The 26,055-nt window shown below is 44.8% G+C and overlaps 1 protein-coding gene across 2 annotated transcripts in view; it reads right to left on the minus strand.

Annotated features, from left to right (window-relative positions):
* Positions 1-11,009: 11,009 nt before the first annotated feature.
* The window catches only part of cdk5 (cyclin dependent kinase 5), a 36,379-nt gene continuing 21,333 nt past the window's right edge, over positions 11,010-26,055 (minus strand). The window contains exons 9-12 of one of the 2 annotated variants that reach the window (XM_080194784.1): positions 25,408-25,477; positions 23,578-23,638; positions 21,455-21,535; positions 11,010-13,536 (exon numbers count right to left, since the gene is read on the minus strand). In XM_080194784.1, coding sequence (XP_080050910.1) covers positions 13,450-13,536; positions 21,455-21,535; positions 23,578-23,638; positions 25,408-25,477 — 299 coding nt within the window. In that variant the 3' untranslated portion in view covers positions 11,010-13,449. Of the gene's footprint in view, positions 13,537-17,691; positions 21,536-23,577; positions 23,639-25,407; positions 25,478-26,055 lie in introns of those variants that run through there. The other variant, XM_080194783.1, reaches the window with a different exon arrangement.

Here is a 26,055-nt window from a genome sequence, read left to right on the forward strand (position 1 = left end):
GGATAAGTACATTCCTCTCAGAATGAAGGGCAAGGCTGGCAGAAGTAGGGAACCCTGGATGACTCGGGATATTGAGGCCCTGGTGAAGAAGGAGGTGGCACATGACATGCATAGGCAGCTGGGATCAAATGGATCCCCTGAAGAGTATAGCGGGTGTAGGATAGAGTTAAGAGAGAAATCAGGAGGGTAGAAAGGGGAAACAAGATTGTTTTGGCAGATAAGGCAAAAGAGAATCCAAAGAGCTTCTACAAATACATAAAGGGCAAAAGAGTAACTAGGGAGAGAGTAGGGCCTCTTAAGAATCAGCAATGTCATCTAGGTGCAGATCCACAAGATCTGGGTGAGATCCTAAATGAATATTTCTCATCAGTATTTACTGTTGAGACAGGCATGGATGCTAGGAAACTTGGGGAAATAAATAGTGATATCTCAAAGAGTGTATATATAAGGTGGTGCTGGAAGTCTTAAAGCACATTAGGTAGATAAATCCCTGGGACCTGATAAAGTGTATCCCAAGACATTATGGGAGGCTAGGGAGGAAATTGCAGGTCCCCGAGCAGAGATATTTGAATGATCAATAGTCACGGGTGAAGTGCCTGAAGATTGGAGGGTGGCAAATGTTGTGCCTTTGTTTAAGAAAGGCTACAGGGAAAAGCCTGAGAACTACAGGCCAATGTGCAACTAATGCTGGTCTAACCAGCAACACACATTCCATGGAGTGGATTCTAAAACCAGGGCACACAATTTCAAAATAAGGACTTAGGACTGAGATGCGGAGAAATCTTTGCAATTTTCTCCCTAGAGGGCTGTAGAAACTCAATTATTGAGTTTGTTCAAAGAGATATAGAGAGTGTTGGAAAAAGGCAATTGCTGTATAGATGATCTGCCATGATCATGTTGAAATACAGAAGAGGCCCAATAGGACTGAACAGACTATTCTTGTTCCTTTGAAGTCACCGTACGTGCTGACACTATAGTTAAGAAAGCCCACCAACCCCTTTCTCAGGAAATTTGGCATGTCTGCTATGACTCTCACTAACTTTTACAGATAGACGATAGAAAGCATTCTTTCTGGTTGTATCACAGCTTGGTATGGCTCCTGCTCTACCTGAGACCGCAACATAGAACAGTACAGCATAGTACAGGCCCTTCGACCTTCAGTGTTGTGCCGAGCTATGTCCAGACCCAAGATCAAGCTATCCCACTCCCTATCATTCTGGTGTGCTCCATGTGCCTATCCAATAAACGCTTGGAAGTTCCTAAAGTGTCCGACTCCACAGCAGGCAGTCTATTCCACACCCCAACCACTCTCTGAGTGAAGAATCTACAGTAAAAAGTCTGACAACACCAGGTTTTAGTCCAACCGATTTATTTGATAATAGACTAAACCTGGTGTTGTCAGACTTTTTACTGTGTTTACGCCAGTCCAACGCCGGCATACCCACATCATGAAGAATCTACCTCAGACATCCCTCCTATATCTCCCACCATGAACCTTATAGTTATGCCCCCTAGTAACAGCTATATCCACCCGAGGAAATAGTCTCTGCACGTCCACTCTATCTATCCCGCTCATCATCTTATAAACCTCTATTAAGTCGCCTCTCATCCTCCTCCGCTCTAAAGAGAAAAGCCTCAGCTCCATCAACCTTTCCTCATAAGACCTACCCTCCAAACCAGGCAGCATCCTGGTAAATCTCCTCTGCATTTTCTCCAATGCTTCCACATCCTTCTTATAGTGAGGCGAACAGAACTGAACACAATATTCCAAATGTGGTCTCACCAACATCTGGTATAGTTGCAGCATAACCCCACAGCTCTTAAACCCTGTTAATAAACACTGACACACTACAAGCCTTCTTCATGGCTCTATCCACTTGAGTGGTAACCTTCAGAGATCTGTGGATATGACCCCAAGATCTCTCTGTTCCTCCACGTTGCTCAGAACTCTGCCGTTGACCCTGTAATCCGCATTCAAGTTTGTCCTACCAAAATGAATCACTTATCAGGGTTAAACTCCATCTGCCACTTTTTGGCCCAGCTCTGCATCCTATCAATGTCTCTCTGCAGCCTGCAAGAGCCCTCCACCTCATCCACTTGGTGTCATCAGCAAATTTACTAACCCACCCTTCACAGTATATAGATAGGCCAACAAGAGGTGAGGCCACATTGGATTTAGTACTGGGTAATGAACCAGACCAGGTGTTAGACTTGGAGGTAGGTGAGCACTTTGGTGATAGTGACCACAATTGGGTTACGTTTACCTTGGAGATGGAAGGGATAGGTATATACCGAAGGGCAGAAGTTATAGCTGGGGGAAAAGGTAATTATGAGGCTATTAGGCGAGAATTAGGATACACAGGTTGGAGTAGGAAACTGCAGGGGCTGGCAACAACTGAAATGTGGAGCTTGTTATTAAACATCTTACTAAAATCCATGTATATGACATCAACTGCTCTTTGTCTACACACTTAGTTTCCTCCTCTAAGAATTCAATCAAATTTGAGAGGCAGGACTTACCCCTCACGAAACCGTGCTGACTATCCCGGATTAAACTGCATCTTTCCAAATGGTCATAAATCCTATCTCTCAGGACCTTTTCCATTAACTTACCAACCACCGAAGAAAGACTAACTGGCCTTTAATTACCAGGGTCATTCCGATTTCCTTTCTTGAAGAGAGGAACAACATTCGCCACTCTCCAATCCTCTGGCACAACCCCCATGGACAGTGAGGACCCAAAGATCAAAGCTAAAGGCTCCACAATCTCATCCCTTACCTCCCAAAGTATCTTAGGATGTATCCCATCTGGCCCAGGGGACTTATCGACCCTCAGGTTTTTCAAAATTACTAATACATCTTCCCTCAGAATATCTACCTCCTCCATTCTATCAGCCTGTATCACACACTCATCCTCAAAAACATGGCCCCTCTCCTTAGTGAACACTGAAGAAAAGTATTCATTCAACGCCTCACCTATCTCTTCTGACTCCATGCACATGTTCCCACTACTATTCCTGACTGGCCCTAACCTCACCCTGGTCATTCTTTTATTTCTCACATAAGAGTAAAAAGCCTTGGGGTTTTCTTTTATCCAACGCACCAAGGACTTCTCATGCCCCCTCCTAGCTCTCCTAAGCCCTTTCTTTAACTTATTCCTAACTACCTTGTAACATCAAGTGACCCAACTGAACCTTGTTTTTTCATCCTTACATATGCTTCCTTTTTCCTCTTGACAAGACATTCAACGTCTTTTGTGAACCATGGTTCCTTCACTCGGCCATTTCCTCCCTGCCTGACAGGGACATACCTATCAAGGACAAGTATTTGTTCTTTGAACAAGTTCCACTTTTCGTTTGTGTCCATACCAGACACAGTTTCTGTTCCCATCTTATGCTCTCTAATTCTTGCCTAATCGCATCATAATTACCCCTGCCCCAATTATAAACCTTGCCCTGCTGTGTGACCCTATCCCTCTCCATTGCAATAATGAAGGACACCGAATTGTGGTCACTATCTCCAAAGTGCTCTCCCACAAACAAATCTAACACTTGGCCCGGTTCATTACCCAGTACCAAGTCCAATGTGGCCCCACCTCTTGTCGGCTTATTCACATATTGTATCAGGAAACTCTCCTGCACACACTGTACAAAAAGTGTCCCATCCGAACTATTCGACCTATAAAGGTTCCAGTCAATATTTGGCAAGTTAAAGTCACCCATGATAACTACCCTGTGACTTTCACACCTGTCCATAATCTGCTTTGCCATTTCCTCCTCCACATCTCTATCACTGTTTGGGGGCCCGTAGAAAACTCCTAACAATGTGACTGATCCTTTCCCACCTCTAACTTCAGCCCATATTACCTCAGGAGGCAGATCCCCCTTGAAATGCCTTTCAGCAGCTGTTAAACTATCCTTGATTAACAATGCTACTCCTCCACCTCTTTTACCACCTTCCCTACTCTTACTGAAACATCTATACCCCGGAACTGCCAACAACTGTTCCTGTCCCTGTTCTAACCATGTCTCCTTAGTGGCCACAATGGCAAGGAACTGCAAAAGGTTGTGAATGTAGCCCAATCCATCACGCATACCATCACAGCCTCCCATCCATTGACTCTGTCTACACTTCCCGCTGCCTCGACAAAGCAGCCAGCATAATTAAGGAACCCACGCGCCCCGGACATTCTTGCTTCCATCTTCTTCTATCAGGAAAAAGATACAAAACTCTGAGGTCACGTACCAACCGACTCAAGAACAGCTTCTTCCCTGCTGCTGTCAGACTTTTGAATGGACTTACGTTGTATTAAGTTGATCTTTCTCTACACCCTAGACATGACTTAACACTACATTCTGCACTCTCTATGAACAGTATGTTTTGTCTGTATAGTGTGCAAGAACCAATACTTTTCACTATAATAACAAATCATATAATAAATCAAATCAAAATCTCATAACATGAGGATTACATTGGGATGTTGTCTTGTACAGGTTGTGACCGGAACCTTCCAGGAGGAGACCAAAGTATTAAATATGTTTAAACTGTGGGTTTAAAGGAGAATGGAAAGGATCAGTTAGAGAAAAAAAATGAATCAATGAGGAAACAGAGAATGATATTTGCTGAATATAATTTTAAAAAGGCACACAGACTGGATACAGTAGAGTAAATCAGCTAGTCAGAGATGTAAAGTGGGAAAATATCTAAGGAAAAATAAGAAAATATCAGTGATAGATGGCTTCAAAATGATGAGAAGTTACTTACAAACATACAGACTGGCACAGGACAGAGAGATGATAAAGACTATGAGTCAAGGACCTGCTTTTGGGCAGAGCACCTTTCATTTGGTGTCTCATTCTGGTCTTCCCTGCAAGTGAAAACATCAAAATTTGTATTGTGTTGGTACTCTGAATGCACAGCAGCACAGGGCTTAGGAAAGTGGGCCATTCGGCCCTTTAAACCTCCTCCAACATAAAAGATCAAAGCTGATAAAGAGTCATGCAGATTCAAAACATTGGCTCTATTCTCTCTCCACAGATGCTGTCAGACTTGCTGAGATTTTCCAGCATTTTCTGTTTTTGTTGTTAGAGCTCTGGCCTCAACTCCACTTTTCTGTCTGTCCCCTATAAATCTCAACTCCCACCTATCAAAAATGGAACTCAAGCCTTGAATAAATATATTCAATAACTGCTGCTGCTTTCTGGAGAAGAAAATTCCAGACTAACAACTGTATTAGGTTGAGGGAGCTGGGACTCTTTTCCCTGGAGAGACGAAGGTTGAGAGGCGACCTGATAGAAGTTTATAAAATGTTGAGAGGAGTAGATAGGGTGGATTCTCAGAGGCTATTTCCCCGGGTTGAAATGGTCGCTACGAGAGGACACAGATTTAAGGAGAGGGGAGGAAAGTACAGAAGTGATGTTAGGGGTAAGTTTTTCACTCAGAGGGTGGTGAGTGAATGGAATCGGCTGCCGTCAGTGGTGGTGGAGGCGAACTCGCTGGGGTCTTTTAAAAGACTTCTGGATGAGTATATGGGGTTTAATGGGATTGGGGGTTATAGATAGGTCTATAGATTGGTAGGTGTTGATGTGTTCGGCGCAACTCGTGGGCCGAAGGGCCTGTTTGTGCTGTAGTGTTCTATGTTCTATTCATTCATCTACAGAGACATGTTTGCAGGATAATCACGACTGGGAGTTAAATATCCAGACTGTTTGGAAGGACAGACAGGCAGGTAAAGGAAGTGGTATGTCTTTGATATTTAAGGATGACATCAGGGCGGTAGTAAGAAATGATAATAGATTATATGGAGAAAAAGGTTGAATCCATTTGGTTGGAAATTAGAAGTAGTTAAGGAGAGAAAGACCACTGATTGGCATTGTCTATAGGTCACCAAATAATAACACCATGGTGGGGTGAGCAATAAACAAGGAAATAACTGATGCACGTAAAAATAGTACAGAATTATCATAGAGGTTTTAATTTTAAATGTCAATTGGTTAAACCAGGTCGGTCAAGGCAGCCTTGAGGAGGAGTTCATAGATTGTATCCGCGATAGTTTCCTCAAACAGTATGTAATGGAACCTACATGGGAGCAACTATCCTAGATCTGGTCCTCTGTAATGAGACAGGAATAATTAATGATCTCACAGTTAAGGATCCTCTCAGAAGGAGTGATCACAGTATGGTCAAACTTAAAATACAGATGGAGGATGAGAAAGTAAGAACATAAGAAATAGGAGCAGGAGTAGGCCATCTAGCCCTTCGAGCCTGCCCCGCCATTCAATAAGATCATGGCTGATCTGTTGTGGCTCAGTTCCACTTTCCCGCCCTCTCCCCATAACCCTTAAAGTAAAAAATACAATACCAGTCTTGTGTCTAAAACAAAGGAGACTACAAAGGGGATGAGGGAGGAGTTGTCTATGATAGACTGGGAGCAAAAACTTTATAGTGGGACAATTGAGGAACAATGAAGGACTTGCAAAACAATTTTCCACCAGTGAAAAGGACTATAGGAAGAGGGATAATTAGCCATGGATATCTAAGCAAATAAAAGAGGGTATCAAATTGAAGGAAAGTGCATACAAAGTGGCAAATATTAGCGGGAGACTAGAGGATTGGGAAATCTTTAAAGGTCAACAGAAAGCCACGGAAAAAGCTGTAAAGATGGATTATGAAAGTAAATGAGCTCAGAATATAAAAACAGCAAAAGTTTCTACAAATATATAAAACAAAAAAAAGTGGCTAAAGTAAACATTGGTCCTTTAGAGGATGAGAAGGGGGATGTAATAACTGGAAATGAGAAAATGGCTGAGGCATTGAACAGGTATTTTGTGTCAGTCTTCACAGTGGAAGATATAAATAACATGCCAAAAATTGATCAGATGAAGGTTATGGCAGGTGAGAACCTAGAAACTATCATTATCACAAAAGAGGTAGTGTTGGGCAAGTTAATGGGGCTAAAGGTAGACAAGTCTCCTGGCCCAGATGGAATGCAGCCCAGGATACTAAAAGAGAGAAATAGCAAATGCACTAGTGGTAATTTACCAAAATTCGCTGGACTCAGGGGTAGTTTCCACAGATTGGAAAACAGCAAATATGATGCCACTGTTTGAAAAAACAGGGAGTCGAAAGGCAGGTAACTGTAGGCCAGTTAGCTTAACTTCTGTAGTAGGGAAAATGCTTGAATCTATCATCAAGGAAGAAATAGCGAAACATCTGGATATAAATTGTCCCATTGGTAAGATGCAGCATGGATTCATGAAGGGCCAGTTATGTTTCACTAATTTGATGGAATTCTTTGAGAACATTACATGTGCTGTGGACAATGGGGAACCTGTGGATGTGGTGTATCTGAAGTTCCAGAAAGCATTTAACAAAATGCTGCACCGAAGGTTGCTGCGTAAGATAAAGGTGCAGTGTTACAGATAACGTTTTAGCATGGATAGAGGATTGGTTAACTAACAGAAAGCCTCAATGTGGATGGCCCTAAAACATTAGATAAGGGTCATGGGTGGAGGGGGGGACTGGTGGTGTTAAGATGGCGGCGTGGGCTCTTTGGGCCGAAGGTCCTGTTTCCCGAGCTGTTTTTGTTCTTTGTTAGAAAGCGAAGAGTGGGGCTAAATGGCTTCTGGTTGGCGATAAGTGGCTACTGGTGTGTCTCAGGGATCAATGTTGGGACTGTAAATGTTTATGATTTACATAGATGATTTGGAGTTGGGGATCAAGTGTTGTGTGTCAGAATTCACAGATGACACTAAGATGGGTGGAAGAGCAAAGTGTGCAGAGGACGCTAAAAGTCTGCAAAGATATAGATAGTCTAAGTGAGTGGGCGAGGGTTTGGCAGATGGAGTACAATGTTGGTAAATGTGAGGTCATCCATTTTGGTAGGAATAACAGCAAAATGGACTATTATTTAAATGGTAAAAAATTGCAACATGCTGCTGTACAGAGGGACCTGGATGTCCTTGGGCAGGAATCTCAAGGAGTTGGTTTGTAGGTGCAGCAGGTAATTAAGAAGGCAAATGGAATTTTGTCCTTCATTGCTAGAGGGATGGAGTTTAAAAACAGTGAGATTATGTTACAGCTGTATAAGGTGCTGGTGAAGCCACACCTGCGGTACTGTGTACAGTTTTGGTCTCCTTACTTGAGAAAGGATATACTGGTAGTGGAGGGGGTGCAGAGGAGATTCACTAGGTTGATTCCAGAGTTGAGAGGGTTGGCTTATGAGAAGAGACTGAGTGGATTGGAGCTATACTCATTGGAATTTAGAAGAATGAGGGGTGATCTTACAGAAACATAAAATTATGAAGGGAACAGAAAAAATAGAAGCAGGGAAGTTGTTTCCACTGGAGGTGAAACTAGAACTGGGGGGGGCACAGCCTCAAAATAAGGGGAAGCAGATTTAGGACCGAGTTGAGGAGGAACTTCTTCACACAAAGGGTTGTGAATCTCTGGAATTCCCTGCCCAGTGAAGCAGTTGAGGCTACCTCATTGAATGTTTTTAAAGTAAGGGTAGTTAAATTTTTGAACAGTAAGGAATTAAGGGTTATGGTGAGTGAGGGGGTAAGTGGAGCTGAATCCCAAAAAGATCAGCCATGATCTTATTGAATGGCAGAGCAGGTTCGAGGGGCCAGATGGCCAACTCCTGCTCCTAGTTCTTAGGTAAATGCCAGTGGGCATAGGTCGAACCTGTTCAACCTTTCCTCACAGGAAAACCCCTCATCCGAGGAGGGAACCTTTACAATTATAGAATCCTACAGTGCAGAAAGAGGCTATTCGGCCTATCAAGTCTGCACCAACCACAATCCCACCCAGGATCTACCCCATATCCCTACACATTTACCCACTAATCCCTCCAACCTATGTATCCCAGGACACTAAGGGGCAATTTACAAAGAACAAAGAACAACCCAGCACGGGAAACAGGCCCTTCGGCCCAACGAGCCCGCGCCGCCACATTGCCCTACACCTATTCTACCCTGCATGTCTACGAATGGGACCCTACTCAGTCAGATTCAGGGAAGAAATAGTGTCAATTTGGTGGAAACCAATTAGCCTAAGAGCACATCTTTGGGGTGTGGGAGGAAACCGGAGCGCCCGGAGGAAACCCACGCAACCACAGGGAGAATGCGCAAACTCCCACAGACACAGGCCCAAATCCATGTATCTGCACAGCTAGCAGTGCTAGTCACTGAGCTGTTGTGGAGCCCGTCTATCGGTCCAGGATCAAGCACACACACCGACATGAAGTACTAGGCCACTCCTGGACTTCCAAGAGCAGCCCACGCACAACCCGCTGTGTGCATGCCCCTCGCTTGACACGAGGTTTAGAATGGCCAATCAACCTAACCCGCACATCTTTGGACTGTGTAGCTTCTAATGCAATTATATCCCCTTTCAAGAAAGGACACCAAGCTGTCCATAATATTTCAGATATACGCTGGAATTCTATCGTACTATCCACCACAGGAATTGGCATAGGCAAGGGGCAGACAATGGGAAGGTCCATTGACCTCAGGCTGGATTTTCGTGTTTCTGGGGCTTAATGGTTTTATTGACATGAATTGGTCCTTTCCTGATTCGTAGTCAGTGACTAATGGGGTTCCGCAGGGATCTGTGCTGGGACCCCAACTGTCCAAATTATATGTTAACGATTTGTAACAGGAAACTGAGTATTATCTCCAGATGAGATAATTTGCAGATGATCCAAGGTTGGGTGGAAGGATGAGCTGTGAGGACAGAGGTGTTTCGGCGTGATTTGGACAGGCTGTGTGGGGAAATATGCATGGCAGATGTAGTATAATGCAGATAAATGTGAGGTGATAGTCAACGAGATCTTGGTGTCCTCATGCAACAGTCGCTGAAAGTAAGCGCACAGATACAGCAGGTAGGAAAGGAAGGAAATGGTATGTTGGTGTTCATAGCGAGAGGATTTGAGGATAGGGAAGTTTTGTTACAATTCTCTAGGCATTGGTGAGGCCACATCTGGAATATTGTGTGCAGTTTTAGTGTTCTTACATGAGGAAGGATGTCCTTGCTATAGAGGGAGTACAGCAAAGGTTTACTAGGTTGATTTCTGGGATGACAGGTCTGTCATCTCAGGCGAGATTACATCAGTTAGGATTATATTCACTGGCGTTTAGAAGAGTGAGAGGGAATCTCATGCAAACTTATAAAATTCTAACAGGGTTAGACAGGGTAGATTCAGAAAGAATGTTCCTAATGGTGGGGGAGTCCAGAACATAGAACATTACAGCACAGTACAGGCCCTCCGGCCCTCGCTGTTGCGCCAACCAGTGGAACCAATCTAATGACTCTCTAACCTAAACTATTCCAATGTTATCCATATGCCTATCCACTGACCATTTGAACACCTTCAAAATTGGTGCGTCCACAACTGCTGCAGGCAGGGCATTCCACACCCTTAACTACCCTCTGAGTAAAGAACTAGGGGTCATAGTTTGAGAATAGGGGGTAAACCTTTTAGAACTGGGATGAGGAGAAATTTCTTCACCCAGAGGGTGGTGAATGTGTGGAATTCACTCCCACAGAAAGTAGTTGAGGCCAAAACATTGTGTGATTTCAAGAAATTAGATATAGTTTTTGGAGCTAAAGAGATCAAAGGAAATGGAAAGAAGTGGGGATCAGGATATCGAATTTGATAATCAGTCATGATCATAATGAATGGCGGAGCAAGCGTGAAGGGCAATGGCCTCTTCCTGCTTCTAGTTTCTATGTTTACAAGCAAGGCATAAAATCCTACCCAGTGGTCTCACCAAAGCCCTGTACAGATGCACTAAGTTTAATTTCTTCCAATGAGGGATGGGGAAGATTCCGCCAGTGTGATTCTGGCCACAGTATTGATTATCTGGGTGACATCACTGTCCTATCATGGGAACTTCACTAGTCAGGATTTAACCAGAGATTTAGCGACAGGTTTATGTGCAGTTCTTTTTGTAACCAGCTAATACACAGGATAGATGTGACACTTTAAGCTCTTCAACGCCCATCAGTATTTTCAGAGTTAGCAAAACTTTCCTTTTTTTTATTAATTGTTTTGCATCTGAGGAGGTATAAAGTTCTGCAGTCCAATAAAACCATCTTGATTTCCTGTTACTACAATTAACTTTGGATCCACAGTTTATGAACTATGAGCAAGTGATTATTTTTCTGCTGTTCAAAAATGGACAAATCCAAAAGGGTTTGTATCAATTCAGTGACCTAATTACAACAAAAACGTCACAGAATTCTCAGACAACACTACGTTAGCAGAGTAGGAACTGTACGCTGTCTTCACAGCAGAGTTCCTTGGCACCTAGCGAGAGCAGCGTGAAAAGATGTCCAGTGACCAGGCTGCGGATGTTTGCCTCATTTAGGATGGGAGCTAAAGCAGTGAACCCTGGAATTTGGACCCAATAGAAACACTTCACTCAGCGAAAAGCATTTGGCAAAACAAAAGTTCAACCACACACGAGAACATGCCTGCCCACAGGCACACATAAAAGCATGTGCTAATGGAGACACACATAAGAGTACATGTGCCAACAACACAAAACATATGTGCTAACACAGACACATACAAGAGCACAAAGAATGCAGACATGAGAGCACACATGCCAAAACAGACATACGGGAGCATGCGTTAACATGAACACACGAGAGTACAACTATTAAGACAATAAGATAAAAGGCAAAGTTGCCATAGTCCCAGGTGACCATAGGCTGCTTTCCCCTTTGAGTAGGATAGCTGACTGGTGTTGATTTAACTTGAGGATCACCATACCTCAGCCGAGAACTGGGGCAGCACAGTGGTACAGTGGTTAGCACTGCTGCCTCACGGCGCCAGGGACCTGGGTTCAATTCCGACCTCAGGTCTCTGACTGTGTACAGTTTGCACATTCTCCCGGTGTCTGCGTGGGTTTCCTCCAGGTGCTCCAGATTCCTCCCACGCTTCAAAGATGTGCGGGGTTAGGTTGACTGACCATGATAAATTATCCCTAGTGTCAGGGGTTCTAACAGAGTAAATATGTGGGGTTATGGGGAATAGGGCCTGGGTGGGAGGATTGTGATTGGTACAGATTCAATGGGCCAAATGGCCTCTTTCTGTACTGTAAGGATTCTATGAGAAGGAAGGTTAAGAATAACCATGAATAACTTCAGTATGCTACAGTACCGGAATTGAACTCACGCTATCGGCATTGCTTTGCCATTCAATCAACTGTGCTAAATTGACAGCACCTAGGCAGCACCTATCTAGAAGGACAAGAGCAGCAGATAAATGGGAACACCATCTCCTGGAGGTTTCCCTCTAAGCCATTCACCACCCTGACTTGGAAATATATCACTGTTCCTTCACTGCCACTGAGTCAAAATCCTGGAACTCCCTCCCTAACAGCACAGTAGATGTACCTACACCTCAGGGACTGCAAGGCAGTGGCTCACCACCTCCAAGGTCAATTAAGGATGGGCATTAAATGCTGATCTAGACAGCAACATCATAAATAAATTTTAAAAAGCACGGTGACCGATAAAATCACACAATGTACATACAATAACAAAAACATGGTGTGATTTCATACACAAGAATACACGTACAAAGCAAATAGCCAAACTTCCACGTTTGCAACATTTCTTACCAAAAAAGATTCTTCAGCTCACGTAGCCAGAAATTCTAAGATAATGCTTCCAGAAAATAACAGGGTCACTAGCACAGGATTTGCTCTAATTCCACAATAATACTTTACTCAGTGACATTATTTGGTCATTAACAAAACTGCCTGCAATACATGCAATTACACAGCCATAAGACCCATGTCAACATACGGATTCACAGAAGCACATGCAATAACTCATACACACAGGAGTGTACTTACATGATGTGTACATCCATACATACTGGAAATGGCAACACAGGCCATAACAAGAGCTTAAATCTAATAACAGACAAATGAGAAGCAAAGGCATTCATGATAACACAGACATGTGCACAACACGAATAGAGCCACACATGATGGTACTTCTGATTGCACACATGGCAACATGCACACACAATAACACATGGACATTTGCAGACGTGAAACATACACCCTTGTGCACAAAAGATGCATGAAACATGCTCAAGAACACGCATGCAAACAAAATGACACACATGCAGAAATCAGTCAACAAGACACGCATTAACACTATTTCCTTACAAACAACAAAGTGCTTTCTCTTATATTAATTGCAATGGAATGCTAACAAAAGATCCTTCTAGAAAAACAGCATTCTCAGCAGTCCCACTCCTAATGAGATCACCCCAGCTGTCTGTCAAACTGGTTTCCACAGTGATAAGATGTGGTGTGGAGTGAGAGGCAGCTGGAGTTGTGGTTGTTCCCATCAGGGTAATGTAGAAAGGAGGGTGAGCAGTCTGGGGGTAGCCGACTGAGGCATCTCCGGATGTCACACTTTCCCTTAAGGGGGACAGAAATCTGCAAAGTAGGGATGTTGCAAGGCTTCTTCAGCTGAAATCCTTTGCACTGGGTTGCATTTCAACAGGTTCTGTATATAAAAAAAAATCAAAAAAAGAGACAAATAAAACTGCGGGGAAAATTACAGACGCTCTCCTTCCACAGCACAGGGGGTGGGTTAAAACTTGAACAAGTGTAAGATTCATAGAACATAGAACATTACAGCGCAGAACAGGCCCTTCGGCCCACGATGTTGCGCCGACCAGTTACAAAAACAATGACCCACTAGCCTATACCAATCCCTTTTCGTCCATAAACCTATCCAGAGATCTCTTAAACGCCCCCAAACTAGACGCATCTACAACTGCAGCAGGCAGGGCATTCCAATCCCTCACCACCCGCTGGGTAAAGAACCTACCCCTGACATCCGTCCTGTAGCTACCCCCCCTTAATTTAAAGCCATGCCCCCTCGTGCTAGCTTTCTCCATCCGAGGAAAAAGGCTATCACTATCCACCCTATCTAAACCTCTAATCATCTTATATGTTTCAATAAGATCCCCTCTTAGCCGCCTTCTTTCCAACGAAAACAACCCTAAATCCCTCAGTCTCTCCTCATAGGACCTCCCCACCATACCAGGCAACATCCTAGTAAACCTCCTCTGCACCCTCTCCAACGCCTCCACATCCTTCTTATAATGTGGGGACCAGAACTGCACACAGTACTCCAAGTGCGGCCGCACTAGAGTAGTGTACAGTTGCAACATTACACTGCGACTCCTAAATTCAATCCCCCTACCAATAAACGCCAAGACACCGTACGCCTTCTTAACAACCTTATCTACTTGATTCCCAACTTTCAGGGATCTATGTACACACACACCTAGATCCCTCTGTTCATCCACACTATTCAAAGTCCTCCCGTTAGCCCTATACTCGACACATCTGTTGCTCCTACCAAAGTGAATTACCTTACACTTCTCCGCATTAAATTCCATCCGCCACCTCTCGGCCCAGCTCTGCAACCTATCTAAGTCTCCCTGCAGACTATGACACCCTTCCTCACAATCTACCACACCTCCAATTTTGGTGTCATCAGCAAATTTACTAATCCACCCAACTATACCCTCATCCAGATCATTAATAAAAATTACAAACAACAGTGGCCCCAAAACAGATCCCTGAGGCACACCACTCGTAACTGTACTCCATGATGAATATTTACCATCCACCACCACCCTCTGTCTCCTATCTGATAGCCAATTCCTATCCAACTTCCTATTCCTCCAGAGAACCTCAGATAGTTTTGACATAAACCCAAACTCTGCGCACAACTGGTAAATTTGGGATAAGTTGGTAAATAAAAATCAATTTCAACAGGTAGGTCACAGCGTCAGCAGCCTGAAACACAGAAAGGCCATTCAGCCCCTCTGCTGTTTTACCACACTGTATATACAACAGGCCATTCGGCCCAGCTAGTCCATGTGGTATTTATTCCTATCTTTCCTCATCGAAATCCATCGCACTGTCTCTGCATCCCCATCTCTTTCATAACCCTGTCTAGTTTTTCTTTAAATATATTTATTCTACTCACTTCAGCCACTGCCCGCGGGAGCGGTTCCCACATTCTCCCCACTGCCCGCGGGAGCGAGTCCCACATTCTCCCCACTGCCCGCGGGAGCGGTTACATAAAAACATAAGAACATAAGAAATAGGAGCAGGAGTAGGCCATCTAGCCCTTCGAGCCTGCCCCGCCATTCAATAAGATCATGGCTGATCTGTCGCTGCTCAGTTCCACTTTCCCGCCCTCTCCCCATAACCCTTAATCCCCTCTCTTATCAAAAACCCATCAACCCGCGTCTTAAAAATATTTAGCGAGGCAGCCTCCACCACTTCAACGGGCAGAGAATTCCAGAGATTCACCACCCTTTGAGTGAAGAAGTTCCTCCTCAACTCCGTTCTAAACCGCCCCCATTTTATCTTGAGGCTGTGCCCCCTAGTCCTACTGTCTTTTTTGAGCGGGAAGAGTCTCTCCACCTCTATCCTATCCATCCCATTCATCATCTTATACGTCTCAATGAGATCTCCCCTCATTCTTCTAAACTCTAACGAGTACAAGCCCAGTTTATTCAGCCTCTCCTCATAGCTCAACCCCCTCAACTCTGGTATCAGCCTAGTAAACCTCCTCTGCACTCGCTCCAAGGCCAAAATATCTTTGCGCAGGTGCGGCGCCCAAAACTGCACACAGTACTCCAGCTGCGGCCTCACCAATGCCCTATACAGCTGCAGCAAGACCTCCCTACTTTTATATTCAATCCCCCTCGCTATGAAGGCCAGCATCCCATTCGCCTTCCTGACCACCTGCTGCACCTGCAAGCTGGGTTTTTGCGACTCATGCACAAGGACCCTGAGGTCCCTCTGCACCGTCGCCTGCTGCAGTTTTTCACCCCGTAAGTAATAGTCCTTCCTACCATTCTTCCTACCAAAGTGGACCACCTCACACTTGCCAACATTAAATTCCATTTGCCATTTCCTGGCCCATTCGCCCAGCCTATCTAGATCCTTCTGCAGACTCTCCACACCCTCCGCACAATTTGCCGTTCCCCCAATCTTGGTGTCATCAGCAAATTTCGACACCCTACACTCGGTTCCCTCCTCCAGATCATCTATATAAATGGTAAAAAGCTGAGGCCCCAGCACCGACCCCTGGGGCACTCCACTAGTCACCCTCCGCCAATCCGAATAGCACCCGTTGACCCCCACTCTCTGCCTCCTATTTGACAACCAATCCTCTATCCACGCTAACACCCTACCCCCAACTCCATGTCCCTCGACCTTCTGCAATAACCTCTTGTGAGGTACTTTGTCAAACGCCTTCTGAAAATCTAGAAAGACCACATCCACCGGCTCTCCTCTATCCACCGCCCTAGACACATCCTCATAGAACTCCAGTAAATTAGTCAGACACGACTTCCCTTTAATGAAACCGTGCTGCGTCTGCTCTATCAAGCAATTCCCTTCAAGATGCCTCGCAATTTCCTCCTTAATGACAGATTCTAACATTTTACCTACCACAGACGTTAAACTAACCGGCCTATAATTCCCCGCCTTTTGCCTGGCACCCTTCTTAAACAACGGCGTAACATTAGCCGTTTTCCAATCATCCGGCACTTCCCCGGAATCCAGCGACGTCTGGAAAATAACCACCAAGGCATCCACTATCACCTCCGCCATTTCTTTCAGAACCCTCGGATGCATTCCATCTGGTCCTGGGGACTTGTCCACAATCAGCCCCTCCAGTCTGTCGAGCACCGCCTCTCTAGTAACAGTAATGTCATTAAGACCCTCCAGTCCTACCACCTTTCCATCGCTAACACCCGGCAAATTATTCACGTCTTCCTCCGTGAAGACAGAAACAAAAAAGTTATTCAATACCTTAGCCATATCCCCATCCCCTACCACTAGGTCCCCTTTCTCATCCTCTAAAGGACCAACGTTCACCCTAGCCAGCCTCTTCCTTTTTATATATTTATAAAAACTCTTGCTATCCTTTTTTATATTAAGCGCTAGCCCAGCTTCATAGTTTCTCCTACCCTTCTTTATCAACTTCTTTGTCAATCTTTGTTGACATTTAAACCTCTCCCAATCCTCTTCTCGCCCAGTACTCTTAGCTACTCTAAATTCCTCCGCTTTTAATTTTACACTTTCCTTCACCTCCTTCGTTATCCACGGCTTATTACCTCTCCTCCTACTATCCTTTTTGACCATCGGAATAAATTTCTGCTGAGCACCAAGAAAGATCTCCTTAAAGATCCTCCACTGCTCCTCAAGACCCTCCCTCCAACGCGCTCCCCCAGTCCACATTCGCCAATTCTTCTCTCATCCTACCGTACTCCCCTCTATTCAAACAAAGGACGCGTGTCCGGGAACCCACTTTCTCCTCCTCCATCTGCACCAGAAACTCCACCATACAATGATCACTCTCCCCAAGAGGATCCTTCACCACAAGGTCCCTAATTCTACCCGCTTCATTACATCGCACCAGATCCAAGATAGCTCGCTCCCTTGTCGGCTCCAACACACACTGTTCGAGGAAACTATCCCGGTTCCCACATTCCCCCCACTCCCCATGGGAGCGGTTCCCACATTCCCCCCACTCCCCGTGGGAGCGGTTCCCACATTCCCCCCACTCCCCGTGGGAGCGGTTTCCCACATTCTCCCCACTCCCCGCGGGAGCGGTTTCCCACATTCTCCCCACTCCCCGCGGGAGACGAGTCCTCATTCTTCCCACTCCCCGCAGGAGGCGAGTCCTCATTCTCCCCACTCTCTGAGTAAAGAGATTTCTCCTGAATTCCCAATTGGATTTCATGGGACCATATGATACAATGACTTCCAGTGATTCTCCTTCCCAATGAGAGGAAATTTTGTCTGTGTTCACTCCACCAAAACCTTTGATCACTTTGAAAGTTGCTTAGCCTTTTTCCGAGAGCAAAGGTGCCCATCAACCCTTTCAAACAAAGAACAACACAGCACGGGAGACAGGCCCTTCGGCCAACAAGCCCGCGCTGCCATTTTAACATTGAGTCCCCTCTCCACCCATGACCCTTGTCTATGCTTATGGCATTCCACATTGAGGGAAGACTAATTTAGGGACAATTTGTTACACCAGTCAGCTTAAGAGCACATCTTTGGGGTGTGGGAGGAAACCGGAGCACCCAGAGAAAACCCACACAAGCACGGGGAGAATGCGCAAACTCCCACAGACACCGGCCCAAATCCATGTATCTGCACAGCAAACAGTGATAGTCACTGAGCTGTCGTGTTGCCCATCAGCTGGTCCAGTTTAAGCGTACACTAACGATGTGAAGCACTAGGCTACTCTCGAAACATCCAAGAGCAGCCCTCGTACGACCCATCGCGTGTATGCCCCTTGTTGGACAACAAGGCGGACCGAAGCACCTGTGGATTAAAAGAGAAAAACATCAATACCATGCACATCCTTTCCTGATACGGTCACCCACACATTTCTGAATCACCCTTGTAAATCTCAGTGCACCCTCTCCAGTATCTCAATATCCTATTGTAACTGGAATTGCATGCAGTACTCTTGCTAACTGTTCAATTCTATTCCTCTTGAAACAAAATCAAGTGTTTGATTTGGTTTTATTTCTGGCCTGGCTAACCTGTGGCACTACTTTCCCTGACTGAACCCAAGATTCCTTTGTTCCTTTACTCTGGATTTCCCAAACCTTTCCAGCCAAAGGACCATTCCATACTCCCAAGGGAACATTGCCGGAACACCACAGAAACATTCCTAATAGGCTGAAGAGTTAACACACAAAAATTGTTTTGCAATCAAATACAAACATACAAAAGCAGATTAATAAATCTTTTCTACTTATATGTATAACTTATTATAATTATAAAGCTTTCTTCCTCAACAAAGTATCTTTTTACTATTTTTAATGGGAGAAGATAAGGGCAGTGCCGTTGATGTTGTCTACAAGGACCTTAGTAAGGCCTTTGACAAGGTATCATAGTAGATTATTGCAGAAGGTTAAATCTCACGGGATCCAGGGTGAGGTATCTAAATGGATACAAAATTGGCTTCTTGACAGAAGCCAGAGGGTGGTTGTAGAGGGTTGTTTTTCAAACTAGAGGCCTGTGACCAGCAGGGTACCTCAGGGATTGGTGCTGGGTCCACTTATATTAATGATTTGGATAAGAATATAGAGGGCATGGTTAGTAAGTTTGCAGATGACACCAAGATTGGTGGCATAGTGAAGAAAATTATCTAGGATTGCAAAGGGATCTTGATCAATTGGGTCACCACGTTGATGAAGAGCAGATGGAGATTAATTTAGATAAATGTGATGCATTTTGGTAGACTGAACCAGAACAGGACAGACTTAGTTAATGGTAGGGTATTGGAGAGAGTTACAGAACAAAGAGATCTAGGGGTACATGTTCATAGCTCCTTGAAAGTGGAGTCACAGGCGGACAGAGTGGTGAAGAAGGCATTCAGCATGCTTGGTTTCATTGGTCAGAACATTGAATACAGGAGTTGGGACGTCTTGTTGAAGTTGTACAAGACATTGATAAGGCCACACTTGGAATATTCTGTGCAATTCTGATCACCCTATTATAGAAAGGATATTATTAAATTAGATAGAGTGCAGAAAATATTTACCAGGACACTACAAAGACTTGATGGTTTAAGTTATGAGCAGAGGCCGGATAGACTGAGACTTTTTTCTCTGAAGCATAGGAGGCTGAGGGGTGATCTTATAGAGGTCTATAAAATAATGAGGGGTACAGATCAGCTAGATAATCAATATCTTTTCCCAAAGGTAGGGGATTCTGAAACTAGAGGGCATAGGTTTAAGGTGAGAGGGGAGAGATACAAAAGTGTCCACAGGGGCAATTTTTTTTTTACAGAGGATGATGAGTGTCTGGAACAAGCTGCCAGAGGTAGTAGTAAAGGCAGGTACAATTTTGTCTTTTAAAAAGCATTTAGACAGTTACATGGGTACGATGGGTATAGAGGGATATGGGCCAAACGTGGCAATTGGGACTAGCTTAATGGTAAAACAGCTGGTGGCATGGACAAGTTGGGCCGAAGGACCTGTTTCCATGTTGTAAACCTCGGTGATGGTCAGCGAGGCTACTTCTCTTGCTTAGATGTTTGTTTATTCGGAGTATTGCTGAGAGCTGGGCTCCAATATCACTCTCCCTCTTGCGTGCTCTTTCTCCCTCTCTCCTCTGATTTCCCTCCTTCCTCAGCCTCAAGAACAACAAATGCTGGCTTTGCCAACAACTTCCACATCTAATGAAAAATAATATTTTCCCTGATGTCTACATTCATCCACAGAGTCTATAGTGGGATATATTTGTCCTCCGATTCAACACCATCTCCATCGCTGTCCTACATTATCCTTTGCCAATGTTATGGCTCATTTTATTTTCCCAAATTCTAGTCTCAACCTCTGAAAATCAGCTTTTATCCAATCTATTAATTGTTTTATCATCTACTCCTGTCATTCTCCATCATCATCCTAAAGTGCACCATGTTATAATCACTATTTTGTAGATGTTCCTTTACATTTAATTCTTTTACTGCTCTCATTCACACCCCATTCTGAGATCGCTTTTTCCATTTTAATATTTTGAGTTAGGAGTTATGTATAGATTGCAGGAATCCATGCCCTTAGCTCCTCTACCTACCTCTTCTGTCTAATGGACGGCACAGCGGTTAGCACTTCTGCCTTGCAGCGCTAAGGACCTGGGTTCAATTCCTGGCTTGGGTCATTGTCTGTGTGGAGTTTGCACATTCTCCCAGTGTCTGTGTGGGTTTCCTCCTGGTGCTCTGTTTCTTCCCACAGTCCGAAAGACATGCCGGTTAGGGGCATTGGCCATGCTAAGTTGCCCCTCAGAGTACCCGAACAGGGGATTTTCAGAGTAACTTAACTGCAGTGTTAATGTCAACCTACTTGCGACTAATAAATAAATAAATACACTTTAAACTTAAAAACATTAAACTTCAAATTGACATGGGAATGGTTGAATTTCCCAGACTTGTTATTCTGTTATTTTACTGAATTCCTAATTTGTTTGATATTTCCTTCTCCAACTTCCTTCCACTATTATTTTGAATCAACACTGATGTGAGGAAAACCTCTTTTGAGTGGTTCAGGTCAGGAATGTGCTGCCAGAGACTGTGGTGGAAGCAGGGACTTTCAAAAGGGAATTGGATGTTTATCTGTAGATAAAGAGACTATGAGGAAAGGAAGGATTGGATGGAACTGGGTGAACTGTTTTTGCAGAGAGCCAGCACAGACACAATGGGCTGAATGGCCTCTTTCTGTGCTTTCATCATTTTCTGCAATCTGTGGCATGAGGCTTGAATCTACAAGCGTGGGAATCAGAGACAGAAGGAGCAGGAAGCTGAAAGTCTGATGAAGGAAATGGAGAATTTTATTAATTAACCAGTGTCTGCTACCCCAGAGTCTTACCTGCAACAGGTCTCTTCCAGTAGTATTGAGTTTTGGAACAACATTTAGTAAAGATGTTGTTGCTGGATACATGGGATAGGGCTGGAAAAGAACAGAGTTGGGATTCTTAGTAAACTGTTTTCTATCTGCTCAGATTGGGGGAGCAAGATTACACCCACTGAATCAAACATTCATGTAGAAAATCATTATTGGCTAATCTTCCTCCTTCCACTCCAGAACACACACATTCCCACAGTGCAGGTACTGGCTAACTCAGGCTCCCACACTCATCTCAAGCATCTATATTCCACACTCACTAACTCCATCGTGCTGAGTTTTGTTTAAATGTATCTTCACATCCAAACTGTGTTTTACCCTTTGGGGAACAGAGAGGAAGTGGTGAAAAAAATTCCTCGCCTGTTGGACCGCATTATAAATATTCCTTCCGTGGACAATGGGTGCTGATGTTGGGATTTGAACCCAGAGCTTCTGGTCCAGCACTAAGTCCAAGGCATCAGATTCCTGTCCCCTGGGTATCTGGTGCTGACCTTTAAAACTATGGTCAAGCAGTAATCCTAATCCCTTTGATCCCCAATCCATCATTAACCTGTCTACCACAGACATCATGATCTCTTGTTTCAATCATTAAGAACATAAGAAATAGGAGCAGGAGTAGGCCATCTGGCCCTTCGAGCCTGCCCCGCCATTCCGTAAGATCATGGCTGATCTGAAGTGGATCAGTTCCACTTTCCCACTTTCTCTCCATAATCCTTAATTCCCTTGTATCAGAAACCTATCTACCCGTGACTTAAATATATTTAGCAAGGTAGCCTCCACCACTTCAACGAGCAGAGAATTCCAGAGATTCACCACCCTTTGAGTGAAGAAGTTCTTCCTCAACTCTGATCTAAACTGCCCCCCGCTCCTTATCTTGAGGCTGTGCCCTCTAGTTCTGCTGTCCTTTCTAAGCGGGAAGAATCTCTCTACCTCTACCCTATCCATCCCCTTCATTATCTTATACGTCTCTATAAGATCCCCCCTCATCCTTCTAAACTCCAATGAGTACAGACCCAGTCTATTTAGTCTCTCTTCATAGTCCAACCCCCTCATCTCTGGTATCAGCCTAGTGAACCTCCTCTGCACTCCCTCCAAGGCCAACATATCCTTGCGCAAGTGCGGCAACCAAAACTGCACACAATACTCCAGCTGCGGCCTCACCAGCACCCTGTACAGTTGCAGCAAGACCTCCCTGCTTTTATATTCTATCCCCCTCGCTATAAAGGCCAACATTCCATTCGCCTTCTTGATCACCTGCTGTACCTGCAGACTGGGTTTTTGCAACTCGTGCACAAGGACCCCCAGGTCCCTCTGCACCGTAGCTGCTTTTCGCCCTTTAAATAGTAATTCCTCCTACTATTATTTCTGCCAAAGTGGATAACCTCACACTTGCTAACATTATACTCCATCTGCCAGGTCCTCACCCACTCGCTCAGCCTATCCAGATACCTCTGCAGGTTTCCCACGCCCTCCACGCAATTTGATTTTCCACTCATCTTTGTGTCATCATCAAATTTCGTTACCCTACACTCAGCCCCCTCCTCCAGATCATCTATATAAATGGTAAATAGTTGAGGCCCCAACACCGATCCCTGCGGCACTCCACTAGTCACCAACCGCCAACCAGAATAGCACCCATTGATACCAACTCTCTGCTTCCTATTAGACAGCCAATCCTCTATCCACGCTAACACCTTACCCCCAACTCCATGCACCCTAACCTTCTGTAGCAACCTTTTGTGCGGCACCTTATCAAATGCCTTTTGGAAATCTAAAAACACATCCACTGGTTCCCCTCTGTCTACCGCACTAGTCACATCCTCATGGAAATCCAATAAATTCGTCAAACATGACTTCCCCTTAATGAATCCGTACTGCGTCTGCTCGATCAAACCATTCTTTTCTAGGTGCCTCGCTATTTCTTCTTTGATGACAGATTCTAGCATTTGATGACAGATTCCAGCATTAGAATCTTTACTACAGCATTAGCTGCCGTCCCTCTGTAGATTTAAACGCCTGCAGCTTCTCTGTGTGATTGCAAACTCTCCTGGAAGCCGAGGCACATTCAGCAAGAAAACTTCTCTCACCTTGTAGTCAGGTAGCTTCGTCATGGAGGGCCACTGTTCCTCTGTCGGGGTCCCCAGCAAAGTAAGAATGTCAAGGAACATTCCAGACGCAGGATTGAGACACCGAAAGACAGAAATTGGGAAAGACATCATAAAGGAGCTAAGACATGATAGTTTGAGAGACAGAGAGAGAGAAAAAGAGAAAACGTGTAGACAGAAACAGAGGGGGAAACACAAAGAGAGAAAGACAAGGAGAGAATCACACAAAGAAACAGACAGAGCGGGAGACAGAGACAGCAAACATCAGAGAACTTCACAGCAAGGGGGAGACAAGATGGAGTGGGAGAGAGAAAGATGGGGGAGAGAGAGAGAGAGAAAGATGGGGGAGAGAGAGAGAGAGAAAGATGGGGGAGAGAGAGAGAGAGAAAGATGGGGGAGAGAGAGAGAGAAAGATGGGGGAGAGAGAGAGAGAAAGATGGGGGAGAGAGAGAGAGAGAAAGATGGGGGAGAGAGAGAGAGAGAAAGATGGGGGAGAGAGAGAGAGAGAAAGATGGGGGAGAGAGAGAGAGAAAGATGGGGGAGAGAGAGAGAGAAAGATGGGGGAGAGAGAGAGAGAAAGATGGGGGAGAGAGAGAGAAAGATGGGGGAGAGAGAGAGAGAAAGATGGGGGAGAGAGAGAAAGAAAGATGGGGGAGAGAGAGAGAGAAAGATGGGGGAGAGAGAGAGAGAAAGATGGGGGAGAGAGAGAGAAAGATGGGGGAGAGAGAGAGAGAAAGATGGGGGGGAGAGAGAGAGAAAGTTGGGGGAGAGAGAGAGAGAAAGATGGGGGAGAGAGAGAGAGAAAGATGGGGGAGAGAGAGAGAGAAAGATGGGGGAGAGAGAGAGAGAAAGATGGGGGAGAGAGAGAGAGAAAGATGGGGGAGAGAGAGAGAGAAAGATGGGGGAGAGAGAGAGAAAGATGGGGGCAGAAAGAGAAAAAAAGAGAGATGAAAAACAGAAAGGGGGAAGAGATAAAGAAAGATGGAGAGGAAGAGAGAGAAGGATGGTGGGGGGGAGAGAAAGAGGGAGAGAAAGACAAAGACTCAGAAAGAGAGAAAAACAGAGTAGGAAATGGCAAGGGGCAGTGAAAGAAAGATGGGGGGGATAAGAGAGAGAGGGTGGTGAAGGAACTGGGCGGCTGACAACCTGAGATTGAAAGCGTGAGGGGGAAGAGGCAAGATGATCCAGAGACAAACTGAGAGGCAGTGACAGGATAAGCAAAGCTACAGATAGAATGAGACCTCAGACCCCATCTCCTATTCACACATCACTGTCCCTTATCTCTGACCCCTGTGCCTGTTGCACACCGCTTTACTTCTGACCCCATTCATCAGTCACACACTGCCCTCCCTAACCTCTGGCCCACACCTCAGTTATATATCCCTCCCCTATTCTCCCTATCCCAGACAGGCACTTCTTTGTAAATGTGTCACCCATTCTGTCTCTCAGCCCTCCTTGACCTGTCCCCATCATTTATCCTGTCCCTGATCTGTGACCCCTTCCCATCACACAGCCCCTCCCACAAACTTTATTCCTCAGCATGCTCTGCCTTCTAACAATGTTGATGACTGCTCTGTCTCATTGCCCACCTTGCTGAGTTCCTTCAAACTGCGTGCTAACCCCTCCAATCTCATCGAAATCCTTCCCACAACCTATTCTGACCATAAGTCACTCACTCCAAACTTCCTTTCCTAAAGCTTGTCCTCAGTTCCACTTCTCTCCCCATAATACTGCAGGGTCCTCGATAAAGGTGCCTTAGAAATGTGGATTGCTTTGACACATGGTTGAAAACGCGGGATTTAAAAAGAATATCGAAAAATCCTCTTCAGCTGATCATCCACATCATTCCCGGGAAACAGCGGTCTGCCGGCGTTTGCTAATTCTGTGGAAAAGTGTTTGTGAGAATATCACTGTGCAGGTCCCATGAAAAATACAATCACTTCTCAAACTATATATAAACTAAAGGCAATTTAATCACATCTGGAAGTACAATGTCTTTATTATTTAAGCATTGTACCCAAATTAAAATTATTACTTCTGCTTTCCCCAAGCCCCCGTGTGCCTCGCTGCTAAATGGAGAATTCTAACATTTAACCTGTTAAGCTTTATCTTGTTCACATTGACGAGGTGACATTTAATTCCTCATAGAATGATATGGCACAAGGAGATGGTGGCATTGCGATAATGCCACTGAACTAGTCACCCAAAGAACGAGAGGGCACAGATTTAAAGTGATTCTCAAAAGAGCAAATGCAATGTGCGAGTGGTTGGGATCTGGAATGTTCTGCCTGGGAGTGTGGTGGAGGGAGGTTCAATCGAGGCATTAAAAGGGCATTGGATAATTGTATGAATAATATTAATGTGCAGGATTACGGGGAAAAGGCAGGAGATTGGCACTGAGTCATGGGGCGGTGATTCTCCCAGCCCAGGAGACATCAGTGGAGGCCGTGTAGCAGCTTC

This window comes from Carcharhinus amblyrhynchos, chromosome 8 (genome assembly GCF_965287045.1).
Source record: "Carcharhinus amblyrhynchos chromosome 8, sCarAmb.v2.hapA, whole genome shotgun sequence".
NCBI classification, from domain to species: Eukaryota; Metazoa; Chordata; class Chondrichthyes; order Carcharhiniformes; family Carcharhinidae; genus Carcharhinus; species Carcharhinus amblyrhynchos.